General features: G+C 36.5%; 4 protein-coding genes across 10 annotated transcripts; 3 read left to right on the top strand and 1 right to left on the bottom strand.

Annotated features, from left to right (window-relative positions):
* Positions 1-696: 696 nt before the first annotated feature.
* On the top strand, positions 697-4155 carry LOC8269335 (sec-independent protein translocase protein TATA, chloroplastic). Of its 2 annotated transcripts, none has more exons than XM_025159468.2 (2): positions 697-1244; positions 2885-3810. In XM_025159468.2, the coding sequence occupies exons 1-2, from the start codon at positions 930-932 to the stop codon at positions 2996-2998; spliced, it is 429 nt and encodes a 142-aa protein (XP_025015236.2). In that variant the 5' UTR covers positions 697-929; the 3' UTR covers positions 2999-3810. The 2 variants fall into 2 exon arrangements, with proteins under 2 accessions (XP_025015236.2, XP_002531294.1); XM_002531248.4 differs by having other exon boundaries at positions 707-1244; positions 3722-4155.
* A 1386-nt stretch (positions 4156-5541) lies between these two features.
* On the top strand, positions 5542-10600 carry LOC8269334 (transcription factor UNE12). 2 transcript variants are annotated; one of them, XR_001536114.3, is made up of 8 exons: positions 5542-6414; positions 6959-7054; positions 8116-8235; positions 8507-8572; positions 8997-9062; positions 9579-9656; positions 9826-10133; positions 10209-10600. XR_001536114.3 is itself a non-coding variant. In XM_015726674.3 (7 exons), exons 1-7 carry the CDS (start codon positions 6094-6096, stop codon positions 10057-10059), a joined length of 981 nt encoding a protein of 326 aa, XP_015582160.1. In that variant the 5' UTR covers positions 5542-6093; the 3' UTR covers positions 10060-10600. The 2 variants fall into 2 exon arrangements, 1 of the variants encoding a protein (XP_015582160.1); XM_015726674.3 differs by having other exon boundaries at positions 9826-10600.
* Positions 10601-10720: 120 nt separating this feature from the next.
* LOC8269333 (pentatricopeptide repeat-containing protein At3g04750, mitochondrial) lies at positions 10721-14631 on the top strand. Of its 4 annotated transcripts, none has more exons than XM_015726679.3 (2): positions 10721-11149; positions 12007-14631. In XM_015726679.3, the coding sequence occupies exon 2, from the start codon at positions 12398-12400 to the stop codon at positions 14354-14356; it is 1959 nt and encodes a 652-aa protein (XP_015582165.1). In that variant the 5' UTR covers positions 10721-11149; positions 12007-12397; the 3' UTR covers positions 14357-14631. The 4 variants fall into 4 exon arrangements, with proteins under 4 accessions (XP_015582165.1, XP_015582161.1, XP_048236091.1 ...); XM_015726675.3 differs by lacking the exon at positions 10721-11149 and adding an exon at positions 11241-11396; XM_048380134.1 differs by lacking the exon at positions 10721-11149 and adding an exon at positions 11248-11396 and having other exon boundaries at positions 12004-14631.
* A 158-nt stretch (positions 14632-14789) lies between these two features.
* Positions 14790-23947, bottom strand: LOC8269332 (mediator of RNA polymerase II transcription subunit 14). Of its 2 annotated transcripts, none has more exons than XM_015726672.3 (8): positions 23435-23947; positions 21153-22214; positions 20775-20872; positions 20168-20342; positions 18983-20006; positions 17887-18905; positions 16303-17381; positions 14790-16078 (listed from the first exon to the last, which is right to left on the bottom strand). In XM_015726672.3, the coding sequence occupies exons 1-8, from the start codon at positions 23642-23644 to the stop codon at positions 15277-15279; spliced, it is 5469 nt and encodes a 1822-aa protein (XP_015582158.1). In that variant the 5' UTR covers positions 23645-23947; the 3' UTR covers positions 14790-15276. The 2 variants fall into 2 exon arrangements, with proteins under 2 accessions (XP_015582158.1, XP_015582159.1); XM_015726673.3 differs by having other exon boundaries at positions 17887-18900; positions 18987-20006.
* Between the last annotated feature and the right edge of the window lie 1222 nt (positions 23948-25169).

The following is a 25169-nucleotide window of genomic DNA, read 5'->3' as shown; positions in this document are numbered from 1 at the left end:
GAAAATAAAAATATATAAAAAAATTATTTAGTATTTTTAAATAAAAAATATTTATTTTATTAATAAAAAATATAAAATATTTTTTTCAAATAAACTAAAATTTATTTAATTAATAAAAAAATATTATATTTTAAATGAAAAATTTATGTTGCTAATCACAACTCTTCACTAGTTGAAAAGGGTTTACATTATGACTTAAAAAAGAGTTTTCTAACTTCATTGCATATTTACCAGTGTTAGTAATATGTCTATTTTGAAAAGAAATCTTATTAGGTATATGATGTAATATTCTAATCTGATCTATATTTTATTTTTAAAATTGATAAAATATAGCACCTCATCAAATTTTAATATAATTTTTTAAACAAATTTTGAAATGTTTAGTATTATTAAAAATAAGACATAGATATAAAATGAAATTTGAGAACTGCAATTAGAGATTGCAGCTGAATTTTACTTAATGAGGGGAAAATAGATTGCTCATGTTAATCAAAAGTTAAGTGAATGCGTGTGTTGTTTAAGTCAAATAATTGGGTTTAGGTAGACAGTGCAAGGTTACTCCCACTAACTAAAACAATAATGAATTTAAATATCAACTAATTTTAGAAGGAAAAACCAAGAGGATCACTATCAAAATATGTGAAATTATTAGAAATAATTCTATTTATTGAAGCTCTTAGTTTTCATCCTATTTTTTTGGTCAAAATAAAATATCTATAATCATGAAATCCCCAAAAGTTCCATAGCAGATAGCACAAATGGGCAAAAATCCAAAACTCTCTGCTCTATCCCCACACCATATCCTCAAGCACCAATCTTTCTCAAACCCAATCACGCAATCACACACAATACACACACACACACACACACACAATAACCAAAATCATCAAAACCCGTTAACCCCATAACCCCAAAAGCATCACAGAATCATGGAGATTTCATCTATGACTCTCTCCCTTTCAAGACCCACACATGCTTTCCCTTTCTCCTCTTCTCATTCCACCTTCTTCAATAATGCCAATCTTCTTAATACAAACAAGAAACTTAGCAATAAAACATTGGTTCTTGGTAAAACCAGGAGCAGAACTGAGAGAACTCGAAAGGGTCTCACTTGTAATGCTTTGTTTGGTCTAGGAGTGCCTGAATTGGTTGTGATTGCTGGAGTGGCTGCTTTGGTTTTTGGACCCAAAAAGCTACCTGAAGTTGGTAGGAGCATTGGAAAGACTGTCAAGAGCTTCCAAGAGGTTGGTTATTTCATCTGGGTTTGTTTTATTTTTCAAGCACATGATACAAAGTATTGAACTTTATTGTCCGTTATGCTGTTTAAGGTATTTCGGTTGTAATTTAACAATATTTCTGCTTTGTTGATTTTGATTGGAATAAATTTTTCTCTTTATATCCCGTATAACTCGATTAAGATTCAATTCATCGGAGCTTTCTGGTTTTTTTCTCTTGATTAATTGTTGGTTTAGTTTGCATATTATTTTCTACATTTTTTCATATCCTGAATAACCAGACTCCCCAACATATAAAATAGGACTACTACACTAAGATAATACCGAGACCACGAAAATAAAACAAGCTCAAACCTAGGAATTTGAAATTTGATCAGTCAAATTGCATTCTAGTGCTTTTAGTTTCAAGCTCTGCATCAATTACAAGTGTGGTTGAATTTCTATTTCATTTGGCCTTGGAATTATCTTAGCTTGTGGAAAAGTGGTATATGCTTGTAGTAATTTATTCTCCAATGGAAAAGAATCATGGTTGAATGATAGAATTAGATCTCAAAATTCTAACTTCTGGGGATCCTCTTTTCTCTTCTAGCCCATTCCCTTCTCTCCAATTAGGATGCTTACTGGTCCGTAAAATTCTTCCCTTTTGCCTTAGATTTACTGAGTTCTTAACGGACTGTGTGAGCTTTACAGTAATAGGTCACAAGGAAAGTGCATCAATACATTTACTTTGCTACTATCTGTTACAAAATGATATTGTTCAATTATCCATTTATTCCTCCCACCCCTAATAACCAAATTAAAAATCCATCAGTAAGGTTTAATCTGGGAGTAACATATGAAATTGGTATGATTCTTCCAACTTGAACCTGATGTGTAATTACCATTGGTATCTACACTCCTTTTAACTGTTTCGTCCATTTTAACCACTTCCTGCATAATAATCTTGTATACAATCCTTGAGGTCTTCCCATGATCGCTGACCATTATTTGCATTAAGGTCTGTGAAAAAAAAGTTCTTTGGGAGGTTACTCTGATTTCAAATATAATTGCAATAAGTAAAATGCTGAGAATCTTGTTGACGAATCTATCTAAGTTATTTGATGGTGATGGGGTATATATAAGGATGCCAAATTTATTTTGGCTAGGATAAGGTGTGTGTTTTGAATTCAAGCTGTGCCTGCTCAGAATCCTGCTTGTTACTGATTAGATCTCTCTCTCTCTCTCTCTCTCTCTCTCTCTCTCTCACACACACACACACACACACTCTCTCTCTCGCCTGACACACTTTTGCAGATTTTTCCTTAATACTATCATTGGAGAGAGAGATAGAGAGAGAGAGAGAGAGAGAGAGAGAGAGAGAGAGCTTTCAGTTGCTATTGCCATTGATGAAAGTAAAGAAAATTGTTTAGCCTCTTTGAGATGGTTACCCTTTCAGCCTTTCAGGTATAAGACCTGCTTTTGGGATACAAAGATCTTGGCACTAGTGATCTGTCCACCTTAAATTTTATAAAAACAGCTGTGAATGCTTTTGATGAATCTTTGGTCTCAAATTGAACTTTAGAACATTGACTTCCATGGTGAAGCAGTGGTACTGTGATGGTTGTGTTTTCAAGTAGGTTCTCATTCCTTGTTTTAACTCCTTGTGACAGAAAAGGTTTGTTATAGATCAGCATTCCTGGAAGCACTTTATGACTTTTGTGTGGCAATGCTTCAAAGCGCATTTGTGGTCATTGGGACTTAAAATATTTTCTTACTTTTGGTGAATGTTGACGTGGAGATGGAGGCCATATAGACATGTCTGTGCTCTGATTTGCCATAAGCTCTTTGTTTATAGAGGACATCATATTGCAATAATTATGCCTTTTGTTGCCTTCTGCTATGCTTGATGTATTTAAAAAATATAGGAACTGGGTCCTAGTTGATATTTGGTGTCTCTCTCCTGGAAGTTATGCTATGTGTTTGGTCATTTTGGTGGGGTCAGTTTTATTTAAGAGAACTCAGCTTCCTGCATACTCTTAGGATTTGGATGCTTTTGTAGTTTGTAGTAGTTCTATCCACATCTTAAATGTGTATTCTTTTGTGCAATAAACCATTAAAAAACATTAAATTTTGGTACAAGGAGGAGAAATTTGAGGGTTGAACGCATGAACTCCTACTGTTTTGCATCACAAAGCAGGCACTTAACCGCTAGAATGCTGCCATACTGGCATAGCGCCAAATGATTAATCAAGTTTAAAATGACGTCCTAGTTAACTATTAGATTGCTTCTAGCTCTCATGATATGGTAGTAAGCAGCAATCAGTAAGAACGATTAAAAAAATAAGTAAACAAGGAATTTATGCCATCTTCATAAGATAATTATGTGTGCTGTTAATGCTTATTTCTGAACGTTCATGCTACTGGCTAAGTGTCTTGATTTATTATATATCATTTTTGCCATACATTTTATAAGGAATATAGATATATATGATCACTATAATTCGCAGGCTGCAAAAGAGTTTGAATCAGAGCTTAAAAAGGAACCTGATTCTGCATTGGAAAGTCCAGGAGAAACACCAACAGCAATCAGTGAAGAGAAAAAACAAGACGCTGAAGTCTCAAGCTCAAAGGAGAGTGTATGAGGTTGTAGAATATGTAACTTCTTTATTTGTAGCACTAATGTGTTTAGATCAAATTATTCATTTTCAACGTAGTTCAGTGTGAAATCACCATATGAAACGGTATAGTAGCCATCTTTTTTTTTTTGGGTTACATATAGTAGTCATGATTTATTAGTGGTGCCTGTTATAAGAATACATTCAGTGCAATCACATCATCTAGGAAAATCTCTGGTTCATGAAACCATAAATTGTTTCATATAAACCTGTTGCACAAACGCACTCATCCATTCTAATTTGAGTTCGAGGCCAGCTTTAGTTTTTCTTTTGTGTTTGAGCTTAATTATGAATCAACAATACATCTGCAGGCGTAGCCCATTTTTCCATTTTAAACTTAAAGACTCTGATGGATTTTCAGACCATTCTTCTACATATTATAGAAATTCACTCTGTACTCTGTTCTCAGTTCAATAATCCCACCAATATTGCAGCAAATTGTGGAAGTGCCAATAAGACGATAGGATGGTGTTATGTACTCTGGCCAAAGTGATCAATTAGATATGGTACACTTTCTTAACAAAAAAACAATTCAATCATAAGCTTACCAGAAATGAAAAACATGTAAAATATTCTTCAGTTGAGCCAATAACAGCTTTTAATTTGTTTAATTGATTAAACAAGCTTGGCCTCCCACTGAGTGAACTTTCCAGAGGAATAAGGCAATGGTGATAATTGACTCTGATAAACAATATAATAACACCAAATTAAAAAACTCAAAAGAATTGGCAAAGAGGGAAGGGCAAAAGTTGGTGAGAGAGTAACTTTTATCTGCTAATATTTTTGTTTATTACTATAAAAAATTGCAGAAATGGGGGGATATCAATTTTGTCACTTATCAATCCCACTACTTGTATTGGTAGATAAGGCCAAGTTCTTTAAAGAAGGAAACATGCCTTTTCTTTCTTTTAACTCTAATGAGTCATGCTAACATCACAATACAAAGAGTACATTATTACAATTTACATATGATTTATATGGATGATTATTATGTACTCATTTGTCCATCATTTCTTTTATTTGCAATTTGAGAAAGGCCTTTGCTTGTGATTATCTGTTTCTTTTCATTCCTCCTACCTATTAGTTTAGCCATGATTATGGATGCATATTTGTTTACAATAGGCTAGCATTTTCGGAGCTGGGCCCTTCAAAATTTTAGCTTTATTCTTATAATTTTTAACGAAAAAGTTCAGTTCAGTCCTTAATATTTTAAAATGTTAACTTTATCTTTATATATTTCTTAAGACTTTAGTCTTAACTTCCTTAAATTACAACTTGGCTCCGGTACAGCCTTTCTAGGCATAAAATTTATCCATTATATAAAGCATGTTAGAAGATAATTTGAATTCATAACATTATTAACTTTGAAGACAGTTCTAACTGCATTGATTATAATCGACTTAAATAAGCTGACACAAAACAATTGATGGTGTTTTAAATAATAAAATAGAGAATTCATAAAACAGGAAACTTTGTTCTTGTTTAGCTTCTAATGTCCTTTGTACTCTTGCAAAGAAATCGTAGTATGTTCAGAAAAAGAAGCATAGGGTTTAGACAGAAAAGGAAAATGGAAATGCAATGAACAGTCATCCTATCTAAGCGCCTAAGGCTCTACCATTTACACACATCATTCACAGTACAGAAGAAAGAAATTAAAAAAAAAAAATAAAAAAAAATCAAACTTTCTCATTCCTTCAGGTCTCTCACACCCCTCCTTTAAGCCACATCTCACAGACAGCACTCACAACTCACAAGTCAGACCCCAAAAAGCAATAAAAGATTCAACCCACAGAACAAAACAAAACAAAAAAGAAAACCCAACGCTGCATTTTCAGGATTTCTCTCTCTACACTACAAGAACTTGAAGCCAGTACCCATAAAACCATATACCATCTTGGATTCCACAACCCCTTTCCTGGTTATTGGGCTGTGGATCTGCCACCCAATTCACCAACACTTTCTTTTTCTCGGGTTTCGCATACTTCAATTCCCCTCTTCTCTCGTCTCTTCTATTTGTCTCTCTAAAAACATACTCTCTCCCTCTCTCTCTCTCTCTCTCTCTCTCTCTCTCTCTCTCCTCAGCTAATTGAAACATCAAAAAGGAAAAAGCATTACCATATTTTTTACACTCTAAAACATCAAACTTTATCACTAATACTACGACTGCTACTGCTACTCTAAAACTACTTTTGCAATATTATTGCATGGCGGGAAATCCCCCACCTGAGGGATTAGGAGATGATTTCTTTGAGCAGATCTTGGCAGTGCAGCCAGGGTATGGAGGCGGTGATGGTGGTGGCGGTGGAGACGTGGTGGGGTCCACCATGCCTATGATGGGTCTACAGTTGGGGTCTGCCAGTAGTGGTGGTGGTGGATTGAGAACTAATAATATGGGCATGATGCCTTTAGGGTTAAACTTAGAGTTCTTGAGGCAACAAGAAGATGGTAGTGGTGCTTTAGATAACAACAACCATACCAATAACAACAATAATAATGTTTCATCTTCTACAACTTCTGTTATCAATGTAAGTCTTTTTTCTTTTTCTCTATCTTTATTATGTTTTTTCTCTTCTGTTTCTTTTGTCTAAATGCTGCTGTTTCTGTTGTCTATTAACTAGCATCTGCTTTCTTCCTTTCTTTGTCTTATTATTATTCTTATTACTATGTTGCTGGTGGGTTTATGATGATGGGTGGAGTTTTGAGTTTGTTTGTATGTTTGCTCTGTGGTGGTGCTAGGACGACAAAGCATTTGGGTTGTCATGTTTTTGGATTTTGTTAATGGTAGGGTTAGCACATGGGTTATCTGTTTTGGTTTCTTTGTGAAGTTGGAACATGTATTAGATATCAATATGTCTGCTATTTTTAAGGAACATTTTCATTTTCTTGCTACTATGAAAGAAAAAGGGTAATTACTTATCTTGTCTTTGCATTCACTACTTTGTCTTTAGGTATGAGAATAATTATTTGTTCATCATGAATGGTATTTGCAGATGGGTAAAATATGTAAAAATGAAGGTTTTTGAAGGCTAATTTGGTCAAAAGTGTGATTCGTCCTTGGTTTGTTTGCAGGATAGAGATTCTGTTCACATGGCGAGTTTGTTCCCAACGTTTGGACAGTTGCAAACCCAGACGCTCCGGCCTCCACCACCACCTCACCTCCACCAGGTTTAAATTATAAACCTTCTTTTTCTTTTGTTCTCTAGCCTAAAAATTTGCCCTTGTTGTAGTCCATTCTTGGTATCTCAGTTCTCAATTATGATTTATTTCCTTAACTTAGATCAGAGGGTGTTTAAGTTTGGATGGTATTAATAATAGACCTTTTAGCTGGCTGTGTTGTACACGCGCCTTGAGATAGAGCGTGGATATATTCAATGGAGTAGAAAGGGACCTGTGCCTACTGACACACGGAATTGTGGTGTACGTGCGAATTCTTCCAAGCGTGCGGGTTATCTTTTTCCGCATGTGCGGTAGTAATCTCTGTCAATTTGGTGGAAAGAAGTACTGCTACGCGCTTTTGTAATTGGAGTAGCGCGTGGATGTGACGCGGATCTGTCCAATCTTTTAGTCAATAGGAAATGGTCTTTTAGTCAAATTCAACAGTTGAATTCTCTACTTGTATTTCCAGGTTTCTGGCATGATTTTCTGCAATCAATTTAAAATTCCTTTCATTGGATTCTTATTTTCATTAGTATTTCTTGACTTAAAAGTAGTATCTTTTTTCCATATCATCCATGTAATTGGGCATAATGTTAATACTTTAATGTTAAACATTTTCATCATAGTTTCATGAAAATAAATAATGAGGAGGTGGATATTGCAGAAATTACTGGAGTAGTTAAAATAGGCAGGACAAGCATTATTTTCATTAAAGAATCACCTAAAAAAGCAGCTACTTTTTTCCCCTAATTCATTGAGATGATATTAGCCCTGTCAAAAGTTTTTGGATGTGGAGGGAGTATTTCCCATGCTTGTAACTTTCTATATTATAGTACCCACAAATGGTCATGCAAAAAACCTACAGGTTAAAATAATTTCATTCAAGTTTACTATGTAGCTTCATCTTTCTTTTTGCTTGTGCTAGAGTTTTATGCTTAGTTATATGTTTTCAAGATGCTGGTTTTCTTGGTCTACCCCTTTAATGGCATTACTTTGTTCCTTTTTTTCTTTTTCATTTCTTTCTTAATGCTGCATTGCATGCTTAAATCTCTTGTTTAATTTTGTTGCAGCCATTTCATGGTCAGCCAACACCAGGAGTGGTTTCTGCTGCATCACAGCCACCTGCCATTCGCCCAAGGGTGCGAGCAAGACGAGGACAAGCCACTGATCCTCACAGCATTGCTGAACGGGTAAATTTTGTTTCTTTTGCTTTTGCTTATAGAGTCCCAAGATTAGGATTTCTTGTGGCAAAACTCCTGTTCAAATAGTGCAAAAATTCTCAAATTTCTTGTAGAGCAGTCTTGCCTATCAGAGATCAATGTTGATGATATCCATGAATACTTCTTCAGTTATAAGAAAATTTCGATTGTTTCAGTAATAGAATTAGTATTATTGTCTCGACTATTTTATAGCTGTATATATAGTTTGTACTGGCTTTTGAATATGTTCTTATGGGTGCAGCTGCGTAGAGAGAGGATTGCAGAGAGAATGAAGGCTTTGCAGGAGTTGGTTCCTACAGCCAACAAGGTTCACATATCCTTTAGGCAGTTTTCTTTATAGTCAACTCAGTGTCTTTGCTGTTGCTTTCTGCAATTCATTAATTGTTCTGGACCTATAGATTACTCTCATAATTGGATTTGCAATGGTCAGTAGAGTTTCTTAAGGTACATATGAAATATGATTAATGGCCAAAGAACTTTGTGGGGACCTAGATGGAAGACATAGTTGGCCTACCTTAGGCCACACAATCTTATGTGTCATAGTTGGTTGTAGTTTTGCGGCTTTTACTTGTGATTTTCACTGGAACCTAAATCCTTTCCAATTAGTATGCCTTTGTTTCATGTGCATAGAATCTCAAAGCTTTTGAAGCCAGGAAATTAATTTTACCTTGCAACATCGTTACTGAATTTGAAATTTCATGTGTACTAATGTGGTCCAAATTCTTACGCAGACGGACAGGGCAGCCATGATTGATGAGATTGTGGACTATGTTAAGTTTCTAAGGCTTCAAGTGAAGGTATTGAAACTCAGTCTCAAGTCTCAACAGATTCATGATGTATGGGAAATTGATTATGTTCCTGTAGATTTTTGGTGTATTTCTTATTGCTAGTGGATTAGTAGAATTTCCTGTCATCATCCAGAAGATGCAACTGATTCCAAGAATTTCTTGTTCTTATTGCTAGAGCATTAGTAGAATTTCCTGTCATCATTCAAAAGATGTAACCGATTCCAAGAATCTGTTCAATACATGCTTTGAAAGTCTTCGATAGGCCCTCATATCATGGTTGGGCCCTATCATATTGAATATCCTGGACATAGTTGAAGACCTTTTAAGTACTTGTTTAATTGAATTAGTTAGGATGTCAATCCTGAAAATGAATCTGATATTGGATCTGTATAAAAGTTCAGTCATTATGGAACAGGGACTAGAAATGGATATTTGCTTACTGGTTACCAGAAATATTTCTTTTTTCACAATTGAAGTGAAACCATTTTATTTGCTGTTTTGATCTCAGTACTAACAATGAAACAGGTATTGAGCATGAGTAGACTGGGAGCAGCAGGTGCAGTGGCTCAGCTTGTAGCTGATGTACCGCTAGCATCAGTTGAGGTAGTAAAGCTGGAAGAGTTATAACTTTAAACTCCTCTTTCTTCATTTTGTTAGCTTATTGTTATGCATGTTTATATTTTTTAGAGTGTATATTTGCATGTAGTATTACGCATGCAAATCCTTGTACAGGATTAAACTCACTCTTTAGTTCAATTCAATGTGATTGCAGGGAGAGAGCATTGACGGAGCAGCAGCAAATCAGCAGACTTGGGAGAAGTGGTCAAATGATGGTACTGAGCAACAAGTAGCTAAGTTGATGGAAGAAGACATAGGAGCTGCTATGCAATTCCTCCAGTCCAAGGCACTTTGCATCATGCCTATATCACTTGCTTCAGCAATCCTTCGAACACACCCCCCTGATGCACCATCAATTATCAAGCCTGAATCAAACACCCCATCATAAACCTAACCAAGAAATTAATCTCCTTTCACGTGCAGATGAATTGCTACCAGCAGACATCTGGGCCCCAAGTGCTGGTATAGTCCCATATAACTCATTCTAACTCCTCATTATAAATATATATATATATATAATAAAGAAACAATATCCAGTTGGTGCAGCTGTTCATTTTCTTTAGGAGGAGTCATTTTCATGTCAAGTAAGAAGAATCACGGGGCACTTGATGTTTATAATGCTATGGTCAAGGCAAATCCAAAATATTCAAAAAGCTCCATTGATGTGCTTCTATTTCTTGTATCTGTGGTGGGGTTAGTGGAGAATGACCAAAAAATTAATAGATAGTGCTAAGAAACTCTTCTGTTTCATTTCTCTTTTGGATAGTGGAAGTGTAGGGCCATCAAAAGGGGGGTTGATAGGCAGTGTGCATGATGTATTTGAAAAATTTGTGTGGAAGTTGAATCGGATAAATGTAGGTTTGTCGTGTAAATCCATGTTGGAAACTTCATGCTTTGACAATAATAATTATGTTTGCTTACATTATTTATATAGGGTTTTTTTTTTTCTGAAAAGCTGAGCCTTTGTTTAGCATTATTAGTACATCAGTTTGGTCCCTCATTTTTTACCTGATTTTCCCTTGAGCAACAGCCTATGTGGGCAGCAGTGATCTTGTGCTCTCATGGCGTCCGCACCCTACATCCATGAAATTAAGACATTGGATTTTAGAGAGTTGGCGAATCAAACAAACCTTTAGAAAGAAGATGATTTGGCGAAAGCGTACACAAGATGATATAGAGAAATACAATATCACAAAAGATTTACAAAAAATAAATTAATTAAATTTAAAAAGGTTAAATTTTGTTTTTAACACTAACGATAGTTCCAAATAGATTTAAAAAAAAAAAAAAAAAGCAGGCAAGAGATGTGCACAAACTTGGTACATATTTTCTTGAGTACACAGCTGTTCAGTCTATTATCATTTTAGAACCAGATAAGTTAGTTTTTAAGTCACCTCACTCACCATTTATCTCAAAATCTTTTTTCTTGCTAATGGTAAACCTCGACGAAGCTAATCTAAAGATTTTAGAAGGAAAAGGTAACATTTTTCTACCATTTGACAAATTTTATCTTTACCGAACTTAAAGAAAAACATCATATAACTGGAATAACGTTTTTAAGTAATGGGCTGCAATTGTAATAATCCAATGAAGTGCCCAGTTTGGCCTTCACCTCAAAATAAAAAAGAAAAAAGATTTTTCTCCTTTTGGAATATTCAAGCTAGGGTTTTTATCTTTCATAATTTTCCTTTTAGCAATGGGCTCTTCTATTCTTTTTAACCATTGGTAAGTAAGATTCTCTAGTTATTAACTTATAGAATTTGTTTGTTTGTTTGTTACTTAAATGATCTCTGGTTAAAAACTTAAAATTGTGTGCGCTAATTCTATTTTCAGTATGTGATTTTCATAGATATTGATTATGCTTCTTTGTTCTGTTATTGTATTCATTAATTGATACTTCCAATTACCACCGAATGTCGCACTGAAAAAAAAAATTGAAGAACTTTTTGTCAATTTAGCAGGCAGTATAGTGCTTTTGAGTCTAGAATGAAATTTTTGTTAAGAAATTGAAGTTTAGAGAAGTGGGTACTGAGCCTTTTAGAACTTGGTTTGAGTTCGAGGATTTAATTTTTTGGTTGTTCAGGTAACATGACATCTGTTAGCTGCTTCAAAATTTGGGATCTTTTGTTGGATTTTGGATAGGTTGAATTCAATGCCGCGCTATCCTAAATTACTTAGTTGTTGAATTCATTGAATTCTTTATTAACCAGAAGATAATAACTGCTTGCTATAGTTCTGTCTATTTTTATCACCCATGTAACCGTATACTATGAAAATCATATTTTGCTTGGAGTTTTTCTATTTAAATTGTAACAGGATTTTCTGCTCTTAGCAGACGGCTAGCAAATCTGTGCACAAAGATGCCAGTACCTGATGTTGAACACTGATGCATTTGCTTCTGAAGCTTTTATCTGGTAATATGCAATGTGATAAGAGGGGATTCTCTTTTCTTCTTCGTGCTTTTCTCGTTAAGGTCGGTGGCACTTACATTTTCTAAATTGTGGAACTGATGCATAGTGCTTTGCTCTCCTTGTCCTGGCAACTCTTGAATCCACCATATTCCTGTCCATGAACTGCTAACTTATTACAGTTGTTAGCGACTGATGCATAATCAATTATTTCCACTCAGCTATGTGGAACATAAAATGGAGGTTTCCTATTCCTGGAAATCAGTGTAGCAGTTGTTACTCGGATATCATATTTAAGCATCTGCTACAATTTTATCCATGTACCGTTATGGACGAGGTATTCGATTTCTTAGTACTGCCACAAGAAGAAAGAACGCTAACTGGGATCCAATTGTATCTCTTGAACTTAATCACCCATCTCTTCTTTTGCTTGAGAAAAGCAATTCCAGGGATAATTTCAAACAGATCTTGGGGCAGATGATGAGAAGCAATCTAATTGGTCAAACATTTCCTATGAGCAGACTCATCTTTTTCTCAGCAATTTCACATCCTGAGAACTTGGATATGGCCTTAATTCTTTTTAATCACTACACTCCTTACCCCAACCTGTATATTTACAACACCATGATTTCTGCACTATCTTCGGCAACTGCTCAACCTTTATATAATTCTATGCTGAGCACTGGCATTGGCCCAGACAAACACACACTTCTTTATCTACTTCATTCTGCCAGACATGTATCAGAAGTGAAACAAGTTCAGTGCCATGCTATCATTTTGGGTTTGTCAACCTATAGATATCTGCAGAACTCCCTCATTAAAGTGTACTTAGAAAATGGACTGTTTTGTCTTGCACATAAAATATTTCGACAGATGCCAGCTCCAGATGTTGTCTCATTCAATATAATGATTACAGGTTGTGCTAAGCAGGGATGTGGTTTAGAAGCAATACAACTGCTTTATGATATGATGGCTTTAGACCTTAAACCTGATGAGTTTACCATGTTAGGTCTTCTTGTTTCTTGTGGGAAATTGGGAGAGGCACGGTTTGGGAAGACGGTTCATGCATGGATAGAAAGGAGAAAGTCCATTACTTCATCAAATCTGATCTTGGGTAATGCTCTTCTGGATATGTATGTAAAGTGCCAAGAGTTGGACCTTGCCCACAGGACATTTTCTGCACTAACAGAGAAGGATGTTGTTTCATGGAACACCATAATTGCAGGATGTGCTAAGGCAGGCGACTTGGAACTTGCAAGGACACTTTTTGATCAAATGCCTTGCAGGGATTTTGTATCTTGGAATTCATTAATTGCTGAATATGCAAATCGAGGTGATTTTATTATAGTAAGAGATTTGCTATATGACATGGTGGCGGAGAATGTTGTACCCAACAACACCACCATGGCTAGCTTGATCTCTGCTGCAGCAGAAATTGGAGCTCTGGATCAGGGAAGGTGGGCACATGGCTGGGTAATCAGAATGCAGATTAAAATAGATGCTGTTTTGGGTTCAGCATTGATTGACATGTATTGCAAGTGTGGAAGTATCAACAATGCTTTCTTGATTTTCAATGAAATTATTGAAAAGGATGTCATATTATGGACAACAATGATAACAGGATTTGCTTTCCATGGTTATGGAAGCAAAGCATTGGAACTGTTCTATGAGATGCAAGCAAATGTAACTCCAAATGAAATCACGTTTGTTTCTGTTCTTGCGGCTTGTAGCCATAGTGGACTTGTTGATCAAGGGATTGAAATATTCAACAGTTTGAAACAGTATGGCCTTAAACCAAGAATTGAGCACTATGGTTGTTTGGTAGATCTCTTAGGGCGATCAGGTAGGTTAGCTGAGGCAAAAGATGTCATAGAAAGAATGCACATTAAACCAAGTCGATCCATCTGGGGGTCAGTTCTAAATGCTTGTCAAGCTCATGGGAATCTGGAAATGGCAGAGATAGCTTCAAAAGAGCTGCTGAAGTTGGAGCCTCAGGAAGAGGGTGGATACATGTTGTTGTCTAACATATACGCAGCTAATGAGAGGTGGAGCCATTCTGACAAGATTAGAGAGACCATGGATAGCAGAGGAGTGAAGAAGACTGCTGGTTGCAGTGGTGTCGTAATTGATGGAGTCATCCATAACTTTCTGGCCGCAGAAAAGTGGCACCCAAGAAGATTAGAAGTAGAGTTCATTTTAAACTGTCTGACAAGCAAACTGAAGCTAGGGGCTAATCTATCTCTAGAATCAGCGCATCCCTTGCAGGAGACATACTGACAGAGCTGCTTTCTTTCAACAGTCTCCATCAATGTTGGACACAGTGGCGTTTAAATATACTGTCCGGTTGCCGCTTTAGGAGATATCATCCCCTTCCTCTGTGTTGTTTCAAAGCCAAAATACACTGGTTTAGGTGTATTTGAGGCACAATCTTTCCTGCAGAGTCGAATAAGTAAATGGAAGGATTGTAAGTAAGGCGTAATCCGGTTTGTTTGATATATGGACTGATGGTCATTCTTGGATTACATTCAAATATACCGTTAACTTTTCTAGAAGATGGAGAATCCTATTCACATTCTGATAATTCATTCTGCCATTTGTAGAGTCCTTTTCAATTTCAAAAGCCCTTTGCAATTAAAAATGGCAGAATGGAATAACTTAGGAGGAATGTTAATTTACAGAACACAGCACCAGCATTATCCAACCGAGGACATGGATTAAACTGGCCAATTTAAATTTCTTTTCACAAAAAGGTCGTACTTGCCTTTTAACACTATAAAACAGAGAAGATAAAACGCATTTGTCAGAATCTCGAGCGTTTTTTTTCTTTTTTTTTTTTTTTACAACATTTGTCCACTCAGTTAGTGTGATTTCTGTACAAAGGAAAAGCCACAGCTACAATACCTCTTTACCTTCAAAAATTAAATTATTGTACATGCTACTACTGATCAGAGGATTAGATTAGCTAATACAACCAGAAGAAAAGCCCTGCATACATTGTCAATATCTTAAAAAACTGTCTCAAGACCTCTTCTGGCCGTGGTTTCCCATCACATCACCATATCTGCAAGTTTCTCCAGCGTCAAAATTGTAGAACCTAGAACTGAAAAAAGCCACAGCCAAATCTACACAAATCAGAAAGGAAAGAATCTAACATCATGTATATCAGAGATCTATGCTGCAAGCAGAGAATCACTTGGTCATGTTGCCCCAGAACTTCCAGTAACACCACCGTCTCTCAAACCTTGGAGGCACATGTGTAACGTTCTTTGCACACTATCAGCAACCATTCTCAATCTTCCCTGAGCAACATCTCCCGTCGTAGATCCATTTACTTCCACAGTTCGAATTACCCTCTGTTTACATTTTTCCCAATCATCAATCCGCAACCAGCAAGCTCGGCCTCCATGGCTTCCTTCCATGCCAAGGAAAGTTACATTGGTGTTTTCACCAAATGAATATCTCAACCGCACTGAAACACAATAGGGCAACCAAGCAGCACCACCAGCAGCATTTACATGGGGAATAAGAGCAGGATCAAGGACAACAGTCAGCGCAAAATCAACAGAATTATGGGGCCGATCATAATGTATATTGCTTTTAGCTGCAGATGAGTTCTCGGAGTTATCATTTTCACTTAGTCCAGCGTGATTTTCAAGGCATAATTCAATACGGGGTTTTTGTCCAGGAGCTATTTCCCCACCTTGCACCTGAGTCATTCCTTTCTTCCATGCAATCAGCTTCAGAAATTCTCTTAAAACTGATATAGGCAAAGTGAGAAGGGTAATGAACGACGCAACACGAGATGCATCATATGGCTCCGATGCTACACGGCGACTGAAATAATCACATATCTCTGCTATTTCAGATTGAATCAGTTCTTCTTGAGAAGTAACAGAGTTTTGTTGCTGTTGTTGCTGCTGTTGATGGTGAAAGCGCTTTACACTGAGTACCTGAAGAAGAAGTTGAACTCTATGAACGCTAACAGCAAACACGTAGCCCCTGCAGAAAGAAATGCAATTAAATCAAAGAAATGGTGAATGAGTTACCCCTCTAAATATTTAGTGATGCATGTAAACACACAAATGACTAATGACAAAGCTCAAGATAAATCAAATGGAAGAGAAGACTCGATACTGAGCAAAGACGAGAAGAATCAATATCTCCTTTACTGATTTGGAAAGAGAATGGACTACATAGAAATAAACTTTTCCTTACTATCTTACCCCACAAAGAAGCGCAAGGCCGGCTGTTCCTGGTCCAAATTCAACAGAGCACCTTCATTGTCCTTCAAGATTGATCCAAGGATCTCTTTCAGAAGATCTGGTAACTGGGCAAATAGCCAAAGTACTCCAAGGTACTTAAGAATACCTCTAAGAACTTTCTTAAGAGCAACAAGAGGAACCCAGCCACCACCATACCCTCCATCATCGCCAAGACCAATAATGGCTGTATTTAACTCTCCTCTCACATGAGCAGGGACACCAGCACCTGGGGATCTACGTATAGGCAATCCTGCACTCACAACAGCTAAACTTGAAGAACCAGGAACAGCATTTCCAACACGATTTAGAGCAGCAACCTGGTTTGCTGCTCTAGACAGTGCTGCAGAACTAGCGAGGTTAACTCTATTTCCATTAGCACCTAATTGGGAACCTGAGCTTGGGTTTGAGGGGGCAGAAGTTGCTAGCCCAACTGGCTGCTGTCCCCCAGCAAAGCCCGGATCTAAACCATTTAATTCTTGAGCAACATGCTCCATTATGAAAGGACGAAATTGTGGACAAGGCAGTGATCCTCCAACTTTTGGCCCTTCCTTAGGTGGTGTTGCTGGCTGCAGCCAGACCTGATCCCCGGCAAAGCATCGCATATCAACAGAAAAATTCTTGCGATAAATAATTCGAATCCAGTATGGGCCCCGTAGCACAACAGAGACATCAATTGGCAACAGTGAGCTAGGAACAATGCCAGGTCCCCCTCGACCACCAGCAGCTAACATCGCAGCACCATGAAGACTATGATTCCCAAGAGGGCCAGTACCAGTAGATGCAACAGTGTTTCCCACAGGGCCGGCAATTGGCTGACTAACATTATTAGTTGAACTGCTAGGATTACCCCCCTGAGATTGTACATACCCAGCCTGTTTCGGCATAGAAGCAATAGCTGATGTTCCACCAGGGACCCCTGGAGCAGGACCAGCTCGTGCAGGCCGAGTAGCAGCTGCTAAAGCATGCAATGGTCCTGCAGTGAGGCGAATGCAATCCAAAAGAGATGCAACCTCGGCACCATTTATAAAATCTTCCAAAAACTGTACAAAACACGAAATTCCAGAGATATGACAACTGCAAAGGACTTCTTTTGTTCATTTTATTTGTTACTGCACTGCTGCTACTGCTACCCATTTGTTTACTATTAGTTACTTTATTGTTTCTTTACATTCCCTTGTTCTTGAAATATCTATTTATTATAACATCCTAGCTGACTATGTAATAACATACTTAATTCATATTTCATGTTTTGAAGTGCAAAGTTTGTTTCACATAAATGCATACCTTTTAATTAATTTTGGGAATTAATAACATACTTAATTCATATTTCATGTTTTGAAGTGCAAAGTTTGTTTCACATAAATGCATACCTTTTAATTAATTTTGGGAATTAGCATCAAATCCTCAAATTCAATTCTTGATTTGCAAATTAGGATCTCAATTCATGATTAAGATCCAGATTTGACAACTATGGTGATTAATAGAACAAACAGCAAAAGAAGAAAAAGTACAGTGAAGAAAGGGACAAGTAAAAGCAGCACTTACCTTGGTATGTGGCCATAGTTGGTCTGGAGAGACATGCATTGTGCATCCCTCTTTACCTGATTCCCACTCAACAACAAATCGTGCAAGGACGCCAGATCCAAAACTAAACCACAAACTCATTAGTCCGACTGCCTCAATTTTAAATGCCCTCCTCATCTGCTCAGATAACTTATCAGCAGCCTCAACACTTTTGCCTCCAACTGGCACTTTTACATCAGAGTTTGCACTACTTTCATCTAATTTCTCATCTGGTTTTACTCCAAGCAACTTGCGCATTCCAAGGGCAAACATTCTAGCATTAGAAAGCCTTCGAATATCTGCCACTAGCTTCTTTATACTATCAGCCTCAACAGACTGATAACTCAGTACAACACCTTCCAGGTCATAACGGATATGGGAGTCAACATCAGAAGTATTGGCAATACGAACCCCAGAGCCCCAAGGAGTGCCACTGCTTCCCTTCTGAAGCTCCCATAGATCTCGAAAGTGCTGATCATTAATTTTGACATCCCAATACATGCTTCCAGGCCTACCAAGCCGCAAGCATATGTGCTGCCATGAATCACCTCGGGCAAACGGAAGTCGGAACCATATGTTTGAGGAGGCATTTCTTAGACCAACCTCTTCGACATATGGAATTTCTAATGCCTCCATCTGGCTAGTTAGTCTGGCATGCTTAATGCAAAGTGAACAATGCCTAACCACATGAAGAAGCGCAGAAACATAAATGCTAGAAGGTGCATTCCCCTTATTTGCTTCAGCAATAAGATCCCCATAACTGTATCCTTCATGTTTAAAGGCTATTTCCGGCAATATAAGAATCTTCGCTGAGTGCTGCTGAGAGTGAACTGATTCCGAGGTTCTCCTTCTCTTAGCAAATCCCACCTGTGCATCTATATTCTGGAGAGATGGAATAAAATTCAACATATCTGACACCGTCCTTTTTCTAGGATTTTTATCATGTTTAGAGACATTATGACCAGGAAAATGACAGATTGCATTATCTCCTGCAGCCTGGGCTGAAAAAGAGTGCATTTTCAGTCAAAATTTAACAATATAAGGTAAGAACAGAATAAAATAAGAGAATGTATCTTACATACGGGAGTGGTAGCTAATGAACTTGTGCCAGGGACTCTAATTGATCCACCTAGAGGCCCAGTAGGGGAACTTCTAGGACCACTGGGTTTTGCACCTGGTGTGGAGACTCGAGAACCAGTTGACTGGGATGGAGATAATAGGCGGGGCGGTCTGCTTCCTGATAAAGCATCCATTGATGTATCATTCAGCAGTCTCAGATGATCTTCATCCATTGATGAAGTTGAACCAACCTCAACAGAATGCGGAGATCTAAGAGATGCCAAGTCCTGATCAGATTTTGAAGCTGGTAGTTTTCTGATAGTTGTATTCCTTCCCAGACCAGGAGATGGTGAACTAAATGAAACAGAATGTACAGGGCCTTTCAGGCTGTTTGATGGATATAATGAACCATTATAATGGGGAGATGTGCTTGAGACTTTTACAATATTGCTCATCTGAGACACCTGAAGACCTCCTTCCCACTTAGGAGAGGGACTTCCAGCTTTAACAGTATGAAGATTCATTGATACTGAGCCAAAACGAGAAGCAGGAGATGCATTGAAAGAAGAAAGATTCTGAAGTGGGTATGAAGGTGCAGACAATCCTTTCTCAAGTTCAAATACTTCATCAACAACATAGGAAAAACTTGATGGAGGACAGCCTACAGTTTGCATAGGACCCTCAAGACTGAACTCAGAAAGTATGCCGTGCTCAGAAGTCTGATTGGAACCCCGAGCATTAACTAAAAGGCCATTCAATTTTCCCCTGTCAAGTAGACTCATATTCAACTCATCTTCAAGCATCAGCATCTGGCTAACATCAATCTTTTTAATACGCATCACATTGTCCAAGTCATTAAAAGAATGACCTTTAGATGGATCTGATTGTGTCTCCAGCAACTGGAACAGAGGTTTGAAGTCCTTATCTAGTTGCACCAGCAGAAAGTATGCGCTCCCAGAATCTGGAAATCCCATTAGCAATGTGGTCGAACCATTCAAAAGGTTTTTAGGTACTTTCACAATAGTGAAACCATGTTCATATACCTGAAAAATTCATGTAATAGAGCCTCATCACTGGTGTATATGATTAACTAGTGGTAATTCAGAATGTAATACCAGAATCCTTCTGTTTAAAATATTTGACGTATTAAAAGAAATGAGAGAAAACATAGAGGAGAAGAAAAGAGTAAGGCCACAACGCTTACCTCAAGGCCTAAAAATCTGCCAATAGAAGCAAATAAATGCAAAATACTTTTGCTTCTCAAGTTGATAAAAACTTCAGCAGCAGTCATACTTCCTTGATTTAAAGCTTCTTCATATTCTGTCACAGTTTCAGCCGCGAGTATATTTTGGGATAATTTGAGAAGAAAGCGACCATTCCTGCGTATAAAAAAATGAAAATCAGAAAATTAGGAATATACGGTACGGTATCATTACCCCTCATACAACATCATTTATAACAGAAATGTCTACTTCTCTGCCTGTGGTCTATGCCAAAAGCAGAGCAACATTTACTTCTTATTTTTAGAGAGTTAAAAGAATTCCAACGTAGACATACTATGCTCAATACTGAGAATTCTTTACTGCATTTTCAGTTTTATTTTCCAGCACCAAATCAGATAATGACCCTCAATTCCTTTATGAAATCATAACTCCACAACAACTAGTACTTTATGTCAATGTCATACAGGCATGTGCAAATGCACAAACACAGATAAGGAGGGAAGAAGAAAGAAAAGCCAAGAGATAAATGGCAAATTTTGCATGGGTCAGGATTGGGGTTGGCCGGTGGTCAAAGTATGGCAGTCCTACCTTATGTTTATTGTAAGCGTAAAAAATGATGAGCCATAGGCACGCACACGTAATACTTCCTGTCCCTCAAATTCTCTATCACCGGTCTTAGTTTCTTTCTGCAGATACAAATTAAAAAACAAAAGAAAAATTCAACTGTGATCAATAAATTTGAGATAGTGATTCAAGAATATTGTACATGAAGCACTAGAAGAATCATCTCTAAAACCAAAAAAAAATCAGTTCAAAAAGATATCAAAACCTACGATATGCTGTAGGAAACTCAAGAATAAAAATCTGAACTGGTATGTTTCTTCACCATTTATGTAGCAATATTTTCTTATAGAAAAATCTCTAAAACTCATGGAACAACCAGTCACAAGATGAATGAGAGCCAACCTTTTTGTAGTCAACATCAGCTTCATCCATGCACGATTGAAGTACAACATCACCAGCAGCACGAAATATTTGAGCATTTTTTCCCAGCTCTTTCTGAATTTCAAGCAGGCGCGTATATCTGTTACAGCATATTGATCTTAACAATAACTTTTCAACATCAATACAACTCTGGTCAAGGGAAAATTCTGCCTCTCGACCATTTATTGGATCTATAACAAAAGTGCTATGAACACACTTTATCTGTAGATCTGGTCCTGGTTCAATTTTTATAAATGGGCATGATCCTGAATCAGATGTACCAGAGTTCTTGTCCAAATCTAGCCAATACATAATTTTCAACCCGGGTGTTCGTAGACCAACAGAATCTGTTTCCCCATCTTGATTCAGTAGTGTAGAACCAGTACTGCCATCAGATATCAGCTCAAACCGAATTGCATCTTTCCACCTTCCTTGGCGGAGTGCTTGTACTTGCCTTATGACTGTATCCATAATAAGTGAAATGCAAAGCTCATGGAGAACTGAATACAATATCATGAATGGATTCTCTGCTGCAGCCATTCTGCGCTCTAAATCATCTCCAAGGACATGCCGTCGTGATTCTTCTAGTTTCACAAGCCCACTTCTCTCACCAACAAGTAATTCCAAATGCAATATCCTCCACATTGATAGATGCCCTCGGTAACCAAGTGTCACTAACACCTTAAATTCGCCATTCACACGAAGCAGTGCTGTACCATCAGAAACTTTCACCTCAGATATTTCCTTCGGTAACGTAACTTCAAGTAACTTAGAACGCACAATTGTGTCCAACTTTTTCAGAGCTGGTTGCTGCTGCTCCTCCGTTAATGTGCTCTGCACACCTACATCTTCAATACATTTTGGTAAACGCTGATAAGATCCGGTAAGAAGGACTTCTATAGCTGATGGAACATCATAAATAGGAGCACGGGCTTGTTGTAGCCCCTCATGCATGAAAAACAATGAATCTGCAGCTTGTGTAAAACATGTATCGTGACTTGCTAAGGTAGACTGCAGGTGCTGGCAATATTGAATCAAAGGAACCTGAAGAAAAACAGACAACAGAAAAAAGAACATAAATTTTAAATGAAATTGACCTTGTCAAGCATAGGATCATAACATTAAGCAAAGTAAATAGATCACAGAATTCCACAAACGGGATGAATTCTCATAATCCAGGAAAAATAGTTAAAAATAGGACAGTTGTGATGCTGTTAGGGGGCACTGAACTTGGATGATACAGTTATGGAATCAGAAATCATTTTTTCTCTCAAATTTCTGTTTCCTTCTACCAAAATGTTAACCAATCTTCTACACTTCCAGATGTTAAAAGCAATGTCAAGGATGATATTTTAAAAGTAATCAATTAGTATATAAAGACCATTGTGTCTTCTTGCAATATTGTCCTATTGTGTCTCACCCAGTACTCCAATACAGCAATATAACTACATAGGTCATTGTCTTGTGACTCATGTAATAGAGGCGTGTTAATAACACTACAGGCTTATCTCTTGAAATAAATCGAGTTTGTTTACCAGCATGAAATGGATGTGAGTTATAACCACAATATATATGTGGAAACAACTAAGTTATGAATTCTTATGGATCCAAAATATTTCATAGGCTTATATATTGCAAAAAGAATAAGATTTTATCAAATGTACTCCTAGTGCTAAGAAATAAATGCCAACTGAATCTCACAATGTAATCAAACAGCAGATAATTATGTAAATCACCAAAGAAAAAAAAAAAAAAAATTCCGTCCTGAAAATATTCTTCATGTAGATATATTTTCTGCAAAAAGACAAAAGGGCTAAAGTTTTCTGTCTTGCCAGAACAACTTTATTCAAGAAATCTTAACAATATCCAATTAAATTTCCTAGAAGCCAGATATAGTTCCATAAAAGTTTAACCATATGCATTCCAGCAAGCTCCCCATATTAAAGGCCAAACGAAAATAATAACTAGCAGTTCATATCAATAAACCTAACTTCAAATTTCATTTCCATAACTGACCAAATGATGATTCCTGCTTGCACCATTTGGTTAGCAGTTATAGTCAACAAAGACCCCGCGAGAATGAAACAATTTAAAGTCAAACAAACACAAAATTCATCACCTCTATAGTAAATTACCAAGAACGATACTTTTTTCTCAAATGTCAGTCAACAAATTAAAACCCAAAAACCATGCAACTCTCTTGAATTTAAAGAAAAAGAATCCCTAGAAATCACAATTAAAAACAGTAATACAGCGCAACTGACCTGCTGGCACCACTTAGCAAGAACATTGAGTCTAAGCATGCGTTGCTGGGTCTTAACCAAAAACTTCAAAAGATTAATCTTTTTCTCAGAATCAGATTGCTCAGCAGATTTGGATTTATCAACCAATTCTTTCAAAGAAAGATAAGACTCCTCTGCAGCTCGACTAACGAGAGTTGAGAACTCCACCGTTTGTTGCCCTAACTCCGCCATTAAAGATGGTTCAAGGTAACCAAAGTTAAGAGTCTTTCTTTGTCTTAATTATTGAAAAATGTTCCTCTTTTCTTACTGGATCTGCATAATCTAGGGTTTTTGAGTTCCGTGTTGTTTGAATGGAATTCTTATATTTGTGTTTGCGTTGTATGTAATTTGATTCGTTAGTATAAAGAGAGGAGGGAGAGAGACAGAAAATGATGGGATTTGGAACTGGAGCGGATTGGATTTGGAGGCGGAATTTTAAAGTGCCCCCTTTCCTCTCCTCTTTCAAGTGAAGGTGATATGCGCGAGCTACTTCCACATATAAATCATCCAACTTTCTTGTATTGTGGTGTGGGTCCTCTTCATAACTATTCTTTCCACCTCATCTTTTTCTTTTCTTTCATTTACTTTTATTTATCCTACCAAAACAAGAAAAATTTTAATATGTGAATTTGTTTTTAATGATACATAATTTATAATTTTTATATAAAATAAATTATTTTCTTAGTTATATAATAATCTTAATTATTAAAATTATATTTTTATATCATATCAATTGTTAAATTAATTTATATGTAAATTCTAAGACATAAAAATCTATTTTGACATATATCATATATTTTGACCAAAAAGACTTATTTTTTGATATTGTATTTATTTTTACAGATAATATAGATAGTGATATGTAATTTATAATTTTTTAATATTTATTTATTAACTAATAAATTATTATTTTTAATTAAATAGAGATTTTTTAATAGAAAATAATATTCTAAATAATATTGATAAACTAATTTTCTAAAAGCCTAATAGTCGAGATAATTTAAATATTTATTTAATAAATTTTTTAAAAAATTATCAATTTAGCAAATTGAATATAATTTTAAATTAATTGAGTTATTTATCAAAATTAAACAGCGTAAAAAGTGGCATAAACGCCTACTAAGATATAAAATGTCACGACCCCACCCGTGGGCCCGTGACCGGCACTAGGGAATGGGTAGGCGTAAGGCCACTGAAACCCGTAGTAAGCCTGACACTCACTGACTTAAACAAATTTCATTTCAAATTAATATTATTAAAACCGTAAATTATCTTAATAGCTACATTCTACATAATTTAATCGGTCTGCCGGAACAATTAGGCGAGACCGAAAACTACAGAAAATTTACAACTGATACATCTACTATTACTACTGCGGAGAATCTAAGATTTACCAATTTACATACCAAATCAAATACATCACCCGATGATGAAGGAGTTTGAATAAGAGTCGCGAGAGAACTAACAAATACAAATCTAAAAATAAGAAATGAGACCGGTCTAGAGTGAGTTAAAATCATATATCTAAAACAGTTTCAAACATTTCAATATCACATTCATTTAATTTTAAAAATAATTAATAAATCACACGAACCATACCTGTCATGTTAAGACATATGTGTCATGCCATGCTTAAACAAAAATTATTCCACATACAACGGGACGGAGTACTTCAATATAACCCTAATCCCAACTCTAACATCTCGATTTATTTCAA

The sequence above is a fragment of the Ricinus communis genome, chromosome 10 (assembly GCF_019578655.1).
Source record: "Ricinus communis isolate WT05 ecotype wild-type chromosome 10, ASM1957865v1, whole genome shotgun sequence".
NCBI classification, from domain to species: domain Eukaryota; kingdom Viridiplantae; phylum Streptophyta; class Magnoliopsida; order Malpighiales; family Euphorbiaceae; genus Ricinus; species Ricinus communis.
The sequence above is the reverse complement of the archived record's forward strand: the minus strand, read 5'-3'. Positions and strand labels throughout refer to the sequence as shown.

Excerpts from the sequence above, each read along its gene's own strand:
- LOC8269335 (XM_002531248.4), top strand. The coding sequence starts at position 930 with ATGGAGATTTCATCTATGACTCTCTCCCTTTCAAGACCCACACATGCT. Across the intron at positions 1,245-3,721 it reads CTGTCAAGAGCTTCCAAGAG|GCTGCAAAAGAGTTTGAATC; the intron begins GTTGGTTATTTC and ends TATAATTCGCAG.
- LOC8269334 (XM_015726674.3), top strand. The coding sequence starts at position 6,094 with ATGGCGGGAAATCCCCCACCTGAGGGATTAGGAGATGATTTCTTTGAG. Across the intron at positions 8,236-8,506 it reads CTCACAGCATTGCTGAACGG|CTGCGTAGAGAGAGGATTGC; the intron begins GTAAATTTTGTT and ends TTATGGGTGCAG. Across the intron at positions 8,573-8,996 it reads TGGTTCCTACAGCCAACAAG|ACGGACAGGGCAGCCATGAT; the intron begins GTTCACATATCC and ends ATTCTTACGCAG.
- LOC8269333 (XM_015726679.3), top strand. The coding sequence starts at position 12,398 with ATGTACCGTTATGGACGAGGTATTCGATTTCTTAGTACTGCCACAAGA.
- LOC8269332 (XM_015726672.3), bottom strand. The coding sequence starts at position 23,644 with ATGGCGGAGTTAGGGCAACAAACGGTGGAGTTCTCAACTCTCGTTAGT. Across the intron at positions 20,007-20,167 it reads GCAGATTTTTAGGCCTTGAG|GTATATGAACATGGTTTCAC; the intron begins GTAAGCGTTGTG and ends TGAATTTTTCAG. Across the intron at positions 18,906-18,982 it reads ATTAGCTACCACTCCCGTAT|CCCAGGCTGCAGGAGATAAT; the intron begins GTAAGATACATT and ends ACTCTTTTTCAG.